Raw genomic sequence first — 17557 nt, forward strand, 5'->3', positions numbered from 1 at the left:
ACTAGTAATACAGGACTAGTAAAGGTCTGTTAATACAGGACTAGTAAAGGTCTGTTAATACAGGACTAGTAATACAGGACTAGTAAAGGTCTGTTAATACAGGACTATTAATACAGGACTAGTAAAGGTCTGTTAATACAGGACTAGTAAAGGTATGTTAATACAGGACTAGTAATACAGGACTAGTAAAGGTCTGTTAATACAGGACTATTAATACAGGACTAGTAAAGGTCTGTTAATACAGGACTAGTAAAGGTATGTTAATACAGGACTAGTAAAGGTCTGTTAATACAGGACTAGTAAAGGCCTGTTATTACAGGACTAGTAAAGGTCTGTTAATACAGGACTAGTAATACAGGACTAGTAAAGGTATGTTAATACAGGACTAGTAAAGGTATGTTAATACAGGACTAGTAAAGGTCTGTTAATACAGGACTAGTAAAGGTCTGTTAATACAGGACTAGTAAAGGTCTGTTAATACAGGACTAGTAAAGGTGTGTTAATACAGGACTAGTAAAGGTCTGTTAATACAGGACTAGTAAAGGTCTGTTAATACAGGACTAGTAAAGGTCTGTTAATACAGGACTAGTAATACAGGACTAGTAATACAGGACTAGTAATACAGGTCTGTTAATACAGGACTAGTAATACAGGACTAGTAATACAGGACTAGTAATACAGGACTAGTAATACAGGTCTGTTAATACAGGACTAGTAATACAGGACTAGTAATACAGGACTAGTAATACAGGTCTGTTAATACAGGACTAGTAATACAGGTCTGTTAATACAGGACTAGTAATACAGGACTAGTAATACAGGTCTGTTAATACAGGACTAGTAATACAGGTCTGTTAATACAGGACTAGTAATACAGGACTAGTAAAGGTCTGTTAATACAGGACTAGTAATACAGGACTAGTAAAGGTCTGTCAATACAGGACTAGTAATACAGGACTAGTAAAGGTCTGTTAATACAGGACTAGTAAAGGTCTGTTAATACAGGACTAGTAATACAGGACTAGTAATACAGGACTAGTAATACAGGACTAGTAAAGGTCTGTTAATACAGGACTAGTAAAGGTCTGTTAATACAGGACTAGTAATACAGGACTAGTAAAGGTCTGTTAATACAGGACTAGTAAAGGTCTGTTAATACAGGACTAGTAAAGGTCTGTTAATACAAGACTAGTAATACAGGCCTGTTAATACAGGACTAGTAAAGGTCTGTTAATACAGGACTAGTAAAGGTCTGTTAATACAGGACTAGTAATACAGGACTAGTAAAGGTCTGTTAATACAGGACTAGTAAAGGTCTGTTAATACAGGACTAGTAATACAGGACTAGTAATACAGGACTAGTAAAGGTCTGTTAATACAGGACTAGTAAAGGTCTGTTAATACAGGACTAGTAATACAGGACTAGTAAAGGTATGTTAATACAGGACTAGTAAAGGTCTGTTAATACAGGACTAGTAAAGGTCTGTTAATACAGGACTAGTAAAGGTCTGTTAATACAGGACTAGTAAAGGTCTGCTAATACAGGACTAGTAATACAGGACTAGTAAAGGTATGTTAATACAGGACTAGTAAAGGTCTGTTAATACAGGACTAGTAATACAGGACTAGTAATACAGGACTAGTAAAGGTCCAGTGCACTACTTTAAAAAAATCGGTTTATTTCAGGGGATGCTGCATCCCGCTATGGGCATCACCCTTAGAACCTCTACATCCCGCTATGGGCACACTGACGTACCTTACACCCCCTGCCCAGAGGAGGGGTTTATAGACTATCGACATTCACTATTGAGAGGTCAATGTCAGAGATGGCATAGCCAGTCTGTTCAGTCACAGTGTATCAGCGAGTGGGATACGAAACACCTTTCTTCCCAAATATCTTTTCATTTGTTATTCAGGTCTAAGAATGTGCACCACCCGGCAGCACGTACGGTGCCAGGGGATGATTGATCAGCATGCGCATGACCCAGCAGTTAATTGAATCGAAGGTTGTTGGAGGTCTTACACCAGAACGAACGAACGATGGAAATACGTCATTCGCTTCACGCACAGAGACTGATTTCCTTTGCGCTCAAACTCAATCGTGTTTTTGGGAATGTAACATTGATCTCTCACTCTCTTACAGCGTATTTTATGGTTTTCTCCTACAAAACAAAACAGCTAATTCCTGTATTCAAAGGATGCAATAACACGAAATAAGAATGATCACCTTTGTGTCTAAAATAAATCAATAACATTCTTGTTTATTTATTGAAGGAATGCTACTCAATCAAAACATGACTACGTGACAACCCCTAGGCCGAGTCACAACAAACAGACAAGAGATTCCTTCAGTAATTGTACAAATCCCCCAAAAAGGTATTTATTTGAGTGTTAAGGGCTCCACAGGTTACTCTCCGTGGTAACTAGTGTAGGAAAGCTAACTGAGAATGTCCTGGTGAAATACATAACAGTCCGAATGCTTTTAACCTTTATGTATTTGATCATTTCTACCGCTGCTAGCCTGGCCTAGTCTATGTCTTTATGTACTGGAATCTAAATGACCCCTGTTCACTTCCCCCCTGCCTGTGAGACACGGAGATAACTATGGCACAACCTGCACCGGACTCACCGCGTTGCCAAGCAATGTGCACCTGCCCCGGTTGACCTGCCTCAGCCCGCTACACGAGTGCTACACCGAAGCTAGTGTCTGTGTGCATCCAGACACCGGAGCAGTCGTTACCTCGGGTCTAACAGGGCATTTCGCTCCCATGGGAAACCGCAGGGTTGTACGACTCCGCTCCGTTCATTACGCGCTAAAGGCCAAGGAAATTTGGTATAACTTTGGGAGATGTCAGAAAGGTAGGTAAAAGAGGTCATTTAATAGCTTTGTGTTGTCATTCTTCATTGAGCAGTGCTTCAAGTTGGAGAACGTTTACAAATGTACGCTTAACAAGCTAAATGCCTTATTTGGTTATTTGGTATGATTTTGAATTCTTCAGAATGTCATTAGCCTAGGCTGCATTATTTATGCCCATGGTTATTTTTTCATGCAACAAGCCTATAGGTTATATAGTCTAGACAATGTGTATATGACAAAATAAAATAAAAATCTCACAATTATTAGTACTTTACACGAAAACAGACGATAATAATTATGAAGACATTACTATCGAGGTTCCTTTTATGCAGCTATTATTAACTAATGACACCTGGTCGGGTATCCGCTGTTATGGCGACGGCTCTAATCCGGTGCGCAAGGCAGAGTTCACGGTAACCGAAACCTGACGGCTGCGTGTCAGGGTTTCAGCAATGTGGATGGACGTGAGGAGTTTCATTTCTACCAGCGTCCCTGAAGAGTGGGCGACAGAAACAGACAAAATTCTCCGAGGCTTTAGGCCTATGATAAAAAACATAGTCCTGAAGAGAATAATATGTTATGTTTAGGCCTATGATAGAAAAACATAGTACTGAAGAGAAGAATATGTTATGTTTATTATGTTTAGGATTATTTTAATTTGACCTTTCATTATTTATTTATTTACATTTTTCCTTTTGGCTCTGAAGCTGTTTATTTTCCCTCTCTCTTTCTCTCCCATCTCTCTGTTTTCACACTCCTCCTACCCTCTCCCCCCTTCCCCTCCCATTCCCTTCTCACTTTCATCCCACTCAATCCTTCCTACATCTTTCACCCTCAAACTCCCTCATTGTCCCTCTCTCCCAGTTCCTCAGGTGTGTTGTTGTCCCTCTCTCCCAGTTCCTCAGGTGTGTTGTTGTCCCCCTCTCCCAGTTCCTCCGGTGTGTTGTTGTCCCTCTCTCCCAGTTCCTCAGGTGTGTTGTTGTTCCCCTCTCCCAGTTCCTCAGGTGTGTTGTTGTCCCTCTCTCCCAGTTCCTCAGGTGTGTTGTTGTCCCTCTCTCCCAGTTCATCAGGTGTGTTGTTGTCCCTCTCTCCCAGTTCCTCAGGTGTGTTGTTTTCCCTCTCTCCCAGTTCCTCAGGTGTGTTGTTGTCCCCCTCTCCCAGTTCCTCCGGTGTGTTGTTGTCCCTCTCTCCCAGTTCCTCAGGTGTGTTGTTGTTCCCCTCTCCCCGTTCCTCAGGTGTGTTGTTGTCCCTCTCTCCCAGTTCCTCAGGTGTGTTGTTGTCCCTAACTCCCAGTTCCTCATGTGTGTTGTTGTCCCTCTCTCCCAGTTCCTCAGGTGTGTTGTTGTCCCTCTCTCCCAGTTCCTCAGGTGTGTTGTTGTTCCCCTCTCCCAGTTCCTCAGATGTGTTGTTGTCCCCCTCTCCCAGTTCCTCAGATGTGTTGTTGTCCCTCTCTCCCAGTTCCTCAGATGTGTTGTTGTCCCTCTCTCCCAGTTCCTCAGGTGTGAACACAAGCAGTGGCAGTTTTCCCAAATCCCACTCCTCCCAGTATTCTGAAATCAGCGTCACACACACACCCCTCTCCGTGGACCAGAGTCCAGATTCCGGAATCGTCAAAACCCCTGTGAGTGTCACGCTTTTCGTCACATTCTCACCCTCCAGTCCTCCGTCCTTGCTCTTGTACCCTCCTATCTTCTGACACCCCATTACAAAGCTCCTCCCCCCACAACATACCCCTCTCATCCTGCAACAGTATGCCTGGTCCAATACTGTCTGTTCTGAAAACAGCCTCAACCCCATAGCCCTTCCATGTCAAACCTAGACGCAGCCATCACTGTATTGCTCACACCTATCCAGTTCCTAGCTGCCAACACAGAAGGGTCAGGGCTTGTTTAGAATGCTATAGATGAGTCACAGGCTCCAAGGCTGGCTCTGATGTCAGGGGTCACCAAGCATGGGTCTAGTCCCCCACGTGGCTAGGTTGGGGGGGGGGTTATGGTCACAGTCAAAGCCCAGGTGTGGAGGCAGAGACAGGGACCCAACAGAGACCCTCAATAAAGGCTCTCATATTCAGATCCCAGTCTGCAAAACAATGCTTAAAACCCTTTTGCTCTTCGTCCTCCTTCTCCTCTTCCTCTTTCTCCTCTTATTCATCTCTCCTTCTCCTCTCTCTCCTCTCGTTTCTCAGCTGCCGTCCAGCCGGTTCAGGTTCGTGTCGTGGCAGCGGCTTGAGGAGAGTGATGTCAAAGGAGACCAGCTCTCCTGTCCCAGGGTCAGAGAAGGTCAGAGAGGTCACCACCTTGGCAACCTTTGACCTTTTAATAATTTTATTTTGCTCTCATCTCAGCTCTCATAAGTAACTGCTGTCATCATTATATCAACCAGGGCCATCAGTGGAGGACCTCTTTCTGAGAAAGGATGACATCCCCTTGGAAAGGGGGAGGAGGAAGAGGAGAGAGGAAGAAGGGCAGAGGTGGGAGGAGAGGCTTCAAGAGAACTGGGAGAATTGTGTGGTGAGTTACTGTGTGGTGAGTTACTGTGTGGTGAGTTACTGTGTGGTGAGTTACTGTGTGGTGAGTTACTGTGTGGTGAGTTACTGTGTGGTGAGTTATTGTGTGGTGAGTTACTGTGTGGTGAGTTATTGTGTGGTGAGTTACTGTGTGGTGAGTTATTGTGTGGTGAGTTACTGTGTGGTGAGTTATTGTGTGGTGAGTTACTGTGTGGTGAGTTACTGTGTGGTGAGTTACTGTGTGTGTGTGTGTGTGTGTGTGTGTGTGTGTGTGTGTGTGTGTGTGTGTGTGTGTATGGTGTGTGTGTGTGTGCATGTGTGTGCATGTGTATGGTGTGTGTGTGTGTGTGTGTGTGTGTGTGTGTGTGTGTGTGTGTGTGTGTGTGCATGTGTGTGCATGTGTGTGTTGTGTGTGTGTGTGTGTGTGTGTGTGTGTGTGTGTGTGTGTGTGTGCATGTGTGTGCTGTGTGTGTGTGTGTGTGTGTGTGTAACCTCTCCCTGTATTCCTGGTATTCCCAGGAGCTGAACCTGTCCTATCAGGACTTGGGAGATCCGTTCCAGCAGGAAAACTTCAGTCGGATCCTGAGGAGGCTGATCCGAGTGGAGAGACTGCAACTGATCAATAACTCCCTCACAGACCTGAGTTCTATATGCCTGCCAAGGTACTACACTACCCACAATGCCCATCTATAAGCCTGCCATTATACTACACTATATACAAAGCATCAATATACGCTTGCAAATTACTACACTAGCCACAATACAAATCTTCACTTCATATAGTGACAACCGTAGTTCTGTCCTCTTTCCTCTACACAGTAAAAATAAAAGTGTGAATTTAACTCCTATAGAGTTGAATTCAACACTGTTTCAGATAACATTTGGTCCCAGTCCACATAGTGTTAAAGTTACTCTACAGGTAGTATCACACTTTCAGAGTTAATTAGACTCAAAATGGTGTTAAAATTCACACATAAATGTCTAATAATATTTAACGCTGGTTTAGTTACACTCTCCAGTGTTATTTAATTACTGAATTGAGTTGAATTTACAACGGCAATGACTGCATCATTTTACACGATTTAATTCCGACACTAGGAGCTTATTGACTCCTCATAATGTTGAAAACACTCCTCCTGGGTTAAAATAAGTCAACACTAATTTTTTACACCCTGTCACACTCTGACCATTATTTGCATTGTTTGTTTCTATGTTTTGTTTGGTCAGGGTGTGATATGAGTGGGCATTCTATGTTGTATGTCTAGTTTGTCTATTTCTATGTGTTTTGGCCTGACATGTTTCTCAATCAGTGGCAGGTGCTTGTCGTTGTCTCTGATTGGGAACCATATTTAGGTAGCCTGTTTTGTATCGTGGTTGGTGGGTTATTGTCTATGTGATGTTGCATGTTAGCACTCAGTTTTGATAGCGGCCACGGTCATCTTGTTATTTTGTTTGTTTGTTTGTTTGTTTGTTTGGTTAGTGTACTTCGTGTTTTTTCGTCTTTCATTAAAAATATGTATTCACATCACGCTGCGCTTTGGTCTCCTCAATACGACGATCGTGACACACACTCTTTTTTACTGTGTAGGTGCCGAAGCCTGAATCTGCATCGTAACCACCTGACATGTATACGTCAGCTGCCAAAGCTTCCGGCCCTGGAGCACCTGTGTCTCTCTGAGAACAGCATCTCCACACTGAGGGGACTGGGGGCTCTGGGAACCAGCCCACTCCACTCCCTCACACTCAGATCTAACCCTGTCAACTACATACAGGACTACCGTGCACGGTGAGGGGGAATAGAGGGAGGGAGGGAGAGGAGGAGATGGAGGATGGAGGGAGGGAGAGGAGGTGGAGAGGAGATGGAGGTGAGGGAGAGGAGGTGAGGAGGATAGAGGGAGGTGAGGGAGAGGAGGTGAGGAGGATAGAGGGAGGATGGAGGGAGGGAGGGAGGGGAGATGGAGGTGAGGGAGAGGAGGTGAGGAGGATAGAGGGAGGGAGAGGAGGAGAATAGAGGGAGAGGAGGTGAGGAGAATAGAGGGAGAGGAGGTGAGGAGGATAGAGGGAGAGGAGGTGAGGAGGATAGAGGGAGAGGAGGTGAGGAGGATAGAGGGAGAGGAGGTGAGGAGGATGGAGGGAGAGGAGGTGAGGAGGATGGAGGGAGAGGAGAGGAGGTGTGGAGGATGGAGGGAGGGAGAGGAGGTGAGGAGGATAGAGGGAGGGAGGGGAGGTGAGGAGGATAGAGGGAGGGAGGGGAGGTGAGGAGGATAGAGGGAGGGAGGGGAGGTGAGGAGGATAGAGGGAGGGAGGGGAGGTGAGGAGGATAGAGGGAGGGAGGGGAGGTGAGGAGGATAGAGGGAGGGAGGGGAGGTGAGGAGGATAGAGGGAGGGTGGGGAGGTGAGGAGGATAGAGGGAGGGAGATGGGGATGCAGGGAGGGAGAGGAGGATGGAGGGTGGGAGAGGAGGTGAGGAGAATAGAGGGAGAGGAGGTGAGGAGGATGGAGGGAGAGGAGGTGAGGATGGAGAGGAGGTGAGGAGATGGAGGATGGAGGGAGGGAGAGGAGGTGAGGAGGATGGCGGGAGGGAGAGGAGGATGGAGGGAGGGAGAGGAGGATGGAGGGAGGGAGAGGAGGATGGAGGGAGAGAGAGGAGGTGAGGAGAATAGAGGGAGAGGAGGTGAGGAGGATAGAGGGAGAGGAGGTGAGGAGTATGGAGGGAGAGGAGGTGAGGAGGATGGAGGATGGGGAGGAGGTGAGGAGATGGAGGAGGGAGGGAGAGGAGGTGAGGAGGATAGAGGGAGGGAGGGGAGGTGAGGAGGATAGATGGTGAGGGGATAGAGGGGGATAGAGGGAGGGGGAGGAGGTGGGAGGGAGGGAGGGAGAGAGAGGAGGTGGGAGGGAGAGGGGGAGAGGGGAGGTGGGAGGGAGAGAGAGGAGGTGGGAGGGAGAGAGAGGAGGTGGGATGGATAGGGAGGAGGTGAGGGGGATAGAGGGAGAGAGAGGAGTTGAGAGGGAGAGAGGAGGTGAGGGATAGAGGGAGAGAGAGGAGGTGGGGGGGATAGAGGGAGAGAGAGGAGGTGGGAGGGATAGGGAGGGGGAGAGAGAGGAGGTGGGGGGGAGAGAGAGGAGAGAGAGGAGGGGGGGGGGTAGAGGGAGAGAGAGGAGGTGGGGGGATAGAGGGAGAGAGAGGAGGTGGGAGGGATAGGGAGGGGGAGAGAGAGGAGGTGGGGGGATAGAGGGATAGGGAGGAGGTGAGGAGGTGAGGGGGATAGATGGAGAGAGAGGAGGTGAGGGGGAGAGAGGAGGTGAGGGGGAGAGAGGAGATGAGGGGGAGAGAGGAGGTGAGGGGGATAGAGGGAGGGAGAGAGAGGAGGTGGGGGGGATAGAGGGAGGGAGAGAGAGGAGGTGGGGGGGATAGAGGGAGAGAGAGGAGGTGGGGGGGATAGAGGGAGAGAGAGGAGGTGGGGGGGATAGAGGGATAGGGAGGAGGTGAGGGGGATAGAGGGATAGGGAGGAGGTGGGAGGGATAGGGAGGAGGTGGGAGGGATAGGGAGGAGGTGAGGGGGATAGGGAGGAGGTGAGGGGGATAGGGGGAGAGCGAGGAGGTGAGGGGATAGAGGGATAGAGGAGGTGAGGGAGAGAGAGGAGGTGGGGGATAGAGGGATAGAGGAGGTGAGGGAGAGAGGGAGAGAGAGGAGGTAAGGAGATAGTGGGAGACAGAGGAAAATTATAGAATGTCAAGAATTATTTATATTTTTTTGTCTTAACCCTTAGTTGCCCTCTCCTCTCTGCAGTGTGTTCTCTTGTTTGCCAAAACTAAGAGTTCTGGATGGAATCCCCAAGCTGCCAGAAGATTCCATGCCCCCTGGACTCCAACTCCCAGCAGCCACCAGGATGTGTAACGTTCTGTGACATCAAACTAAGGGGCTTTGGAAATTCCATAAATAATAATAAAAGTAATTCCATAAATAATAATCAAAGTAATTCCATAAATAATACACTGACAACATTTTAGTAGGCCTACTAATACTGTATATTGTGTATATTTTATGACTGAATATAGAAGATGTTTTTATACTGTTAAGAGTTGTTTTTACTTGTACCGGGTTATGTGACTGGGCTGTTAGGCATTTGGCTGATCTAGGAAGACACTGAGGCTCATGTTGGAACTTGGCGTTGAGGGAGGGGGAGGAGGGAGGGAGGGTGGTGGGGAGGAGGGAGGGGGGGGGGGGGCGAGGGAGGGAGAGAGAGAGAGAGATTCTATCAGGAAGCTACATGACACTGTCCTACTGACACAGAGAACAGTGGGGTCAACAGTCAGCCTCCTCGAGCCTCACAACACATCCAACTGGATGTACAACACAGGCATCACAGACATCCCTCTGACCCTCCAACTCCCTCTCTCCTTCCCACTTTCCATCTCTCTCCCTCCCTCCATGTCTCGCCCTCCCTCCATCTCCTTCTCACTTTCCATCTTTCTCCCTCCCTCCATCTCTCTCCCTCCCTCCATCTCCCTCCCTCCCTCCCTCCATCTCCTTCCCACTTTCCATCTCTCTCCCTCCCTCCATCTCTCTCCCTCCCTCCATCTCTCTCCCTCCCTCCATCTCTCTCCCTCCCTCCATCCTTCTCCCTCCCTCCATCTCTCTCCCTCCCTCCATCTCTCTCCCTCCCTCCATCTCTCTCCCTCCCTCCATCCTTCTCCCTCCCTCCATCTCTCTCCCTCCCTCCATCTCTCTCCCTCCCTCCATCTCTCTCCCTCCCTCCATCTCTCTCCCTCCCTCCATCCTTCTCCCTCCCTCCATCTCTCTCCCTCCCTCCATCTCTCTCCCTCCCTCCATCTCTCTCCCTCCCTCCATCTCCCTCCCTCCCTCCCTCCATCTCCTTCCCACTTTCCATCTTTCTCCCTCCCTCCATCTCTCTCCCTCCCTCCATCTCTCTCCCTCCCTCCATCTCTCTCCCTCCCTCCATGTCTCTCCCTCCCTCCATGTCTCTCCCTCCGTCCATGTCTCTCCCTCCCTCCATCTCTCTCCCTCCCTCCCTCCCTCCCTCCCTCCCTCCCTCCCTCCATCTCTCTCCCTCCCTCCATCTCTCTCCCTCCCTCCATCTCTCTCCCTCCCTCCCTCCCTCCATCTCTCTCCCTCCCTCCATCTCTCTCCCTCCCTCCATCTCCCTCCATCTCCTTCCCACTTTCCATCTCTCTCCCTCCCTCCATCTCTCTCCCTCCCTCCATCTCGCTCCCTCCATCACCCTCCATCCGTCTCGGCTTCTCTTTTTCTCTTTTCGACAGTACTCCTCTTATGATGACTGTTTAATGACCTCTGTGACTCAAGAGACAGGATACGCACGTTAACAGGTCACATTCAGAATGTCCCATCCTGTCTGTCAACAGCAGTTCATTCATTCATATCCAGTAGCGTCTGTATTCTTTTTTAATAATGGTGTTGATATCACTTCCCTGTGGTTCTGGACTCAAACAGACTCCTGCTCTCACGCACGCTCTTGATTGGTCCGCTTGGCCCATCCCCCTTCCTCCTCCTCCTCCTCTTCGTAGTTCCCTTCCTCATTGATCTCTCCTTCCTTTCTGCGTTCTCCCTCTTTTCCTGCTGGGACCTCCTGGTCTTTCACTTCCTCCTGTAGCAGAACACACACATTCACCAGGTGGGTAAGACCATAGACAATCAGAAACCTACAGAATATTTACATGGTAGTGGTAGTGTCTATGGTAGTGTCCATTACCTTGTTCTCTCTGGACAACAACTCTAGAACACTGAGTGTCCATTACCTTGTTCTCTCTGGACAACAACTCTAGAACACTGAGTGTCCTTTACGTTGGTCTCTCTGAACAACAACTCTAGAACACTGAGTGTCCATTACCTTGTTCTCTCTGGACAACAACTCTAGAACACTGAGTGTCCTTTACGTTGGTCTCTCTGAACAACAACTCTAGAACACTGAGTGTCCATTACCTTGTTCTCTCTGGACAACAACTCTAGAACACTGAGTGTCCTTTACCTTAGTCTCTCTGGACAACAACTCTAGAACACTGAGTGTCCATTACCTTGGTCTCTCTGGACAACAACTCTAGAACACTGAGTGTCCTTTACCTTAGTCTCTCTGGACAACAACTCTAGAACACTGAGTGTCCATTACTTTGGTCTCTCTAGACAACAACTCTAGAACACTGAGTGTCCATTACCTTGTTCTCTCTGGACAACAACTCTAGAACACTGAGTGTCCATTACTTTGGTCTCTCTAGACAACAACTCTAGAACACTGAGTGTCCATTACCTTAGTCTCTCTGGACAACACCAAGGCTGCATGATGGTACTTGCAATACTATTAGTAATACTACATAGTTGGGACATTCCTTTGGGGCTGAATACTGTTAGTAATACTACATAGTTGGGACATTCCTTTGGGGCTGAATACTATTAGTAATACTACATAGTTGGAACATTCCTTTGGGGCTGAATACTACATAGTTGGGACATTCCTTTGGGGCTGAATACTATTAGTAATACTACATAGTTGGGACATTCCTTTGGGGCTGAATACTATTAGTAATACTACATAGCTGGGACATTCCTTTGGGGCTGAATACTACATAGTTGGGACATTCCTTTGGGGCTGAATACTACATAGTTGGGCATTCTTTTGGGGCTGAATACTAAATTGAGGTGTATGTTTAAATCAAACCTTCATATAAATCATGCATCTTTGTCAAAATAAAAAAAACTTGGGGCCGCTAGGGGCACAATGTGCGACTGACGTGTTTTCCGTTTGCTCCCACAATATTCTTAAAGTTTATGTGAATTTTGCAGCAAAACCGTATTTATTTTCTAATATTAGTTTTGTGATCCCTTTCCGTAAAAGGTGGTTAGAGCATTGGACTAGTAACCGGAAGGTTGCAAGTTCAAACCCCCAAGCTGACAAGGTATACATTTTTCATTCTGCCCCTGAACAGGCAGTGTTCCTGTTCCTAGGCCGTCATTGAAGATAAGAATTTGTTCTTAACTGACTTGCCTAGTTAAATAAAGGTCAAATAAAAAACCAAGAACACTTTGCTTTCGAATGTCAGCATGGCCAAAAACATGACTTAGAAAAAACCCGGCCTACCAGATCTACTCTCATCACCGCCATCTCCTGAGTCTGAGGGCCCAGAGACTCACACTTTACCCGGGGGTGCGGCCTGGCCTGGCGGCGCTGAAATGAACATTCTCGAGGCCATCAAACTACTACGCTCTGAGATAGTTAAAATGAAAACGGAGGAAGTTGCTACGATTGAGGCCTGAATACAGGAGGTTTTTGATACTTTAAAAGCAGATCTAACCATCCTGCGGAACGAGACGGTGCCAATAATCACATCACTCAACACAACATCAGAGGTGCACACTACGACGATTGCAGCACTGGAGACCCCTGTGTCTCTGATTTAACTACCTCCCTGGAGGCTGACGTGAAATGCCTGGCTGCAGACCTGAAAAAGGTACAGGAGAGTTGTGATCATAGATCAGAAACTGTTGCTGTGGAACAGTGGATAGTAAGTAAGTTCCCCAACTGTGGTACATCTATGTTTAGTTATAACGTACTTTATAACGTACTAGTCTTGTATAGTTGGGGAGTTGGCGAACTCACTCAGACTTATTTGATGTGGTCTAATGTTTTGATCATCTAGTGTGCTTGGCCTTACAAGCATTCAGTCACTTTAATGTCAGTGTATTAAGGGTTTACTTAACTCCTTGGTTTCCAGGCTGTGTCAGTCCCCTATTCAGTTTGTTTACATAGTGTCTCAAATATATATATATATATATATATATATATATATATATATATTATCATCTTACTACGATTCGCTTACTTCCAATTAGGTTTTTGGTTGAGAGCCTTGATACATGTGATTTATTTTCTCTCTCAATGCCTGTTATAAGAATGGGAATATAATTATATACATGTACATCTGCAAGTGGTGCTTTCGTCATTTTGAGCACACGGGATTCATTGTTTATTTTTTTCTCTCTTTTTGCTGCTTGATCCACTAACACAAAACATGACTTTAAAGAGTGGGACTGTGGGTTTGTGTTTAACACCTCACTCTCACAGACATACTGTGCAAAGAGAACATGTTGTATTTAGGCTTGTACCTCGTTTGGGGGGGTATTGTCTGGGATGGGGGGGGGTTGAATTCTTCAGTTCTAATGTTCTCATTCTGCGTTCTTTTTAAAAAAATCTGTACTTTTTCAAAGTATTTCACACCATACATTATTACTCTGAGACAAGTTATTCTGGGGGTTTTCGGTCTTCATTGCTTTTCCACTCTATGCTCTAATGACAGGGTTGTATAACGGGAGTGTTCAGGGTGGCCAAAATAATACGATCAAGTACATTTTGTGGAACATCAAAGGGGTTAACAACCCTGTGAAACGTAAGAGGGTGTTAACACACTTAAAAGGGTTTGAATGCAAATGTTGCATTTCTACAAGACTCACTTGAGGACTGGTGAGACTTTTAGGATGCGTAAGGACTGGGTTGGTCAAGTGTTCCACTCTAACTTTCATAGTAAATCAGGAGGTGCTGCCATTTTGTTTGATAAATCTACTCGCTTTGTAGTTAGGTTATTGAGGATATTGATGATCCTAAGGGGCAAAATGTCATAGTAACCGGTAAACTGTTTTCTACCTCTCTTGTTTTGGTTTGTATTTATGCTCCCAATTGGGATGACACAAGTTTAATTTCTACCTTTTTATCTGCTATACCCAATTTAGATTCCCATTTGTTGATTTTAGGGGGGGGGGTTCAACTGTACAATGTCCCCAGTTCTTGAAAAGTACTCACAAAGAACTACAGGCCCATCTAAATGTGCCCTACCTATTCAATCTTTTCTTCAGAAATATGCTATGTTTGAGGCCTGGCGTTTCCTACAGCCTACAGATAGACAGTATTCCTTTTATTCTCATGTTCATCAAACATACTCCCGCCTTGATTACTTCTTTTTGGATAAAAAAACTTCTGCCTAACCTTCGGCGGTGTACTTATGAAAGTGTTGTTATTTCTGACCAATCACCATTAGTGCTTGAACTAGAGGTTCCCCAGCGACCTCCTATGTGTTATCAATGGCGCCTTAACCCCATTTTACTCTCAGATAAGGAGTTTGTCAATTTCATTTCTTCTGAAATCACCTTATTCCTAGAAACTAATTCAACACCAGTTATGTCCTGCTCTACCATATGGGAATCTCTCAAAGCATACCTACGTGGCCAAATGATTTCTTATACAGCCAACAAAAACAAAGCTCTCTCTCAGCGGCTTCGAGACCTGAGCGAAGTCATAGCTGCATTGGATGAGAAGTATGCTACGGATCCTTCCTCTGATCTACATAAAGAGCGCCAACTACCAACTAACAACTACTTGATGAGCTCTCTACCAGACAAGCTGAACAGTTACTCTTGCGAGCTCAGTACAGAGTGTATGAACAAGGCAACAAGCCCAGTAAACTCCTTGCACATCAGATCCGTAAATCTGAGGCCTCACGTTTAATCCCACAAATAAGGATCCCGTCTGGTGCCACCACAGTTATACATGAAGAGATCAATGATCAATTCAAACAATCTCACTCTGCGCTATACACCTCTGAATCTCCTCAAGAACCTTTGCTGATTGATTCATTCTTTAATGGTCTGAATATGCCTTCAATTGATACAGACTCCCATGACTGTCTAGATGAAGAATTGACACCTGAGGAGATTGCATCAGCAGTGTCCGCAATGAAAAGTGGTAAATCACCGGGTCCAGATGGTTTTCCAACCTAATTCTAAAGGACGTTTTCCGGTCTGATTTGCCCATTCCTGTCTCGATTATTTGCAGAGTGCCTTAATACATCAAAGCTACCGCCTAGATTTTTACCAGGCTTCAATTTCATTACTATGAAAGAAAAACAAAGACCCCTGGAATGTGGATCCTATCGCCCAATCTCGCTTTTAAACTGTGATTACAAAATCCTAGCCAAGTTCTTAGCCATCCGTATGGAAGGCTCACTACACCAAGTAATGCTCTCTGACCAGACTGGCTTTGTGAGAAATAAGCATTCGTTTTCTTCAATATTAGACGCCTTATGAATATACTGTAGTCCCCAGCGTCGGGGGACCCGGAGATGGTGGTCTCGCTTGATGAGGAAAAAGCTTTTGACCATGTTGAATGGGACTACATAACAGCTGCCCTTTATAAATTTGGCTTTGGCCCCAGATTCATTGTGTGGATAAAGATTTGTTATTTTTCTCCCATGGCTTTGGTACAGACTAACATTTTGTCCTAATTTTCAGACATACTATTGGGCTGCACATTTCAGAGCCCTTCTGTACTGGCTGCAGACTGATCCTACTGGCCCGAGACCACTCTGGGTCCAGATGGAGTCTGAATCGTGTAAACCTGCAGCACTTTCCTCTGTGTTGTGCTCGTCTCTCCCAGTGTCCCTAGGCAAAATGTGTGTTGGAAAGCAGTCTCTTAAAACGTGGAATCAGATTAGTTTAGCCTTTAACCTCCCAGGCTTTTCTCTATCAGGCCCAATCAAATCAGAACATTTTATTTCCTCCATCTTTAAATGATGGGGCTTTTGGCATCTGGTACTCACTGGGCCTTCACTTGCCCAATTATTCTTTGATGATACATTTGCCTCTTTTGCTCAGCTACAGGAAAAGTTCAAGCTTCCCCAAACCCACTTCTTCCCCTATCTACAGACTAGGAACTTTGTCAGAGCTAGCACACCTGCATTTCCCCATAGGCCTGCGAGTGCAGCTATAGAGAGCTTCTTTGAGCTAAACAAGTTTCCTAGGGGGCGTAATTGCAGACATATATTCAATCATTGATGACTTACAGAACCCTTCTTTGGTGCCTTTAAAGACTCGATGGGTAAAGGATTTTGGTGGAGGAACTTGGGGAAGACGCCTGGGAATCTGTGCTGCACAGGGTGCACTCGTCCTCTTTTAGCACTAGACACAGCCTCATTCAATTCAAGGTGGTTCACCGTATCCACTGGTCGGGGGCCAAACTTGGAAGAATATTCTCTGATTTTGATCCTACCTGTGTCAGATGTAAGGTGGAACCAGCCAAACTGTATCATATGTTTTGGGGCTGTCATAAACTGTCAGGTTTCTGGGAATTAATATTTAAATGTTTCTCTGATATACAGTGCCTTGCGAAAGTATCTGGCCCCCTTGAACTTTGCGACCTTTTGCCACATTTCAGGCTTCAAACATAAAGATATAAAACTGTATTTTTTTGTGACGAATCAACGACAAGTGGGACACAATCATGAAGTGGAACGACATTTATTGGATATTTCAAACTTTTTTAACAAATCAAAAACTGAAAAATTGGGCGTGCAAAATTATTCAGCCCCTTTACTTTCAGTGCAGCAAACTCTCTCCAGAAGTTCAGTGAGGATCTCTGAATGATCCAATGTTGACCTAAATGACTAATGATGATAAATACAATCCACCTGTGTGTAATCAAGTCTCCGTATAAATGCACCTGCACTGTGATAGTCTCAGAGGTCCGTTAAAAGCGCAGAGAGCATCATGAAGAACAAGGAACACACCAGGCAGGTCCGAGATACTGTTGTGAAGAAGTTTAAAGCCGGATTTGGATACAAAAAGATTTCCCAAGCTTTAAACATCCCAAGGAGCACTGTGCAAGCGATAATATTGAAATGGAAGGAGTATCAGACCACTGCAAATCTACCAAGACCTGGCCGTCCCTCTAAACTTTCAGCTCATACAGTTAATCATGATCAGAGATGCAGCCAAGAGGCCCATGATCACTCTGGATGAACTGCAGAGATCTACAGCTGAGGTGGGAGACTCTGTCCATAGGACAACAATCAGTCGTATATTGCACAAATCTGGCCTTTATGGAAGAGTGGCAAGAAGAAAGCCATTTCTTAAAGATATCCATAAAAAGTGTTGTTTAAAGTTTGCCACAAGCCACCTGGGAGACACACCAAACATGTGGAAGAAGGTGCTCTGGTCAGATGAAACCAAAAGTGAACTTTTTGGCAACAATGCAAAATGTTATGTTTGGCGTAAAAGCAACACAGCTCATCACCCTGAACACACCATCCCCACTGTCAAACATGGTGGTGGCAGCATCATGGTTTGGGCCTGCTTTTCTTCAGCAGGGACAGGGAAGATGGTTAAAATTGATGG

The 17557-nt window shown here is 45.9% G+C and overlaps 1 protein-coding gene across 1 annotated transcript; it reads left to right on the plus strand.

Moving 5' to 3' along the window:
• The first annotated feature begins 2680 nt into the window (after window positions 1-2680).
• On the plus strand, window positions 2681-9332 carry LOC110507222 (acidic leucine-rich nuclear phosphoprotein 32-related protein). Its single transcript, XM_036964981.1, has 7 exons — window positions 2681-2859; window positions 4349-4478; window positions 5043-5136; window positions 5240-5367; window positions 5883-6025; window positions 6952-7149; window positions 9155-9332. The coding sequence occupies exons 1-7, from the start codon at window positions 2849-2851 to the stop codon at window positions 9270-9272; spliced, it is 822 nt and encodes a 273-aa protein (XP_036820876.1). The 5' UTR covers window positions 2681-2848; the 3' UTR covers window positions 9273-9332.
• Window positions 9333-17557: the final 8225 nt, after the last annotated feature.

The sequence above is a fragment of the Oncorhynchus mykiss genome, chromosome 27 (genome assembly GCF_013265735.2).
Source record: "Oncorhynchus mykiss isolate Arlee chromosome 27, USDA_OmykA_1.1, whole genome shotgun sequence".
NCBI classification, from domain to species: domain Eukaryota; kingdom Metazoa; phylum Chordata; class Actinopteri; order Salmoniformes; family Salmonidae; genus Oncorhynchus; species Oncorhynchus mykiss.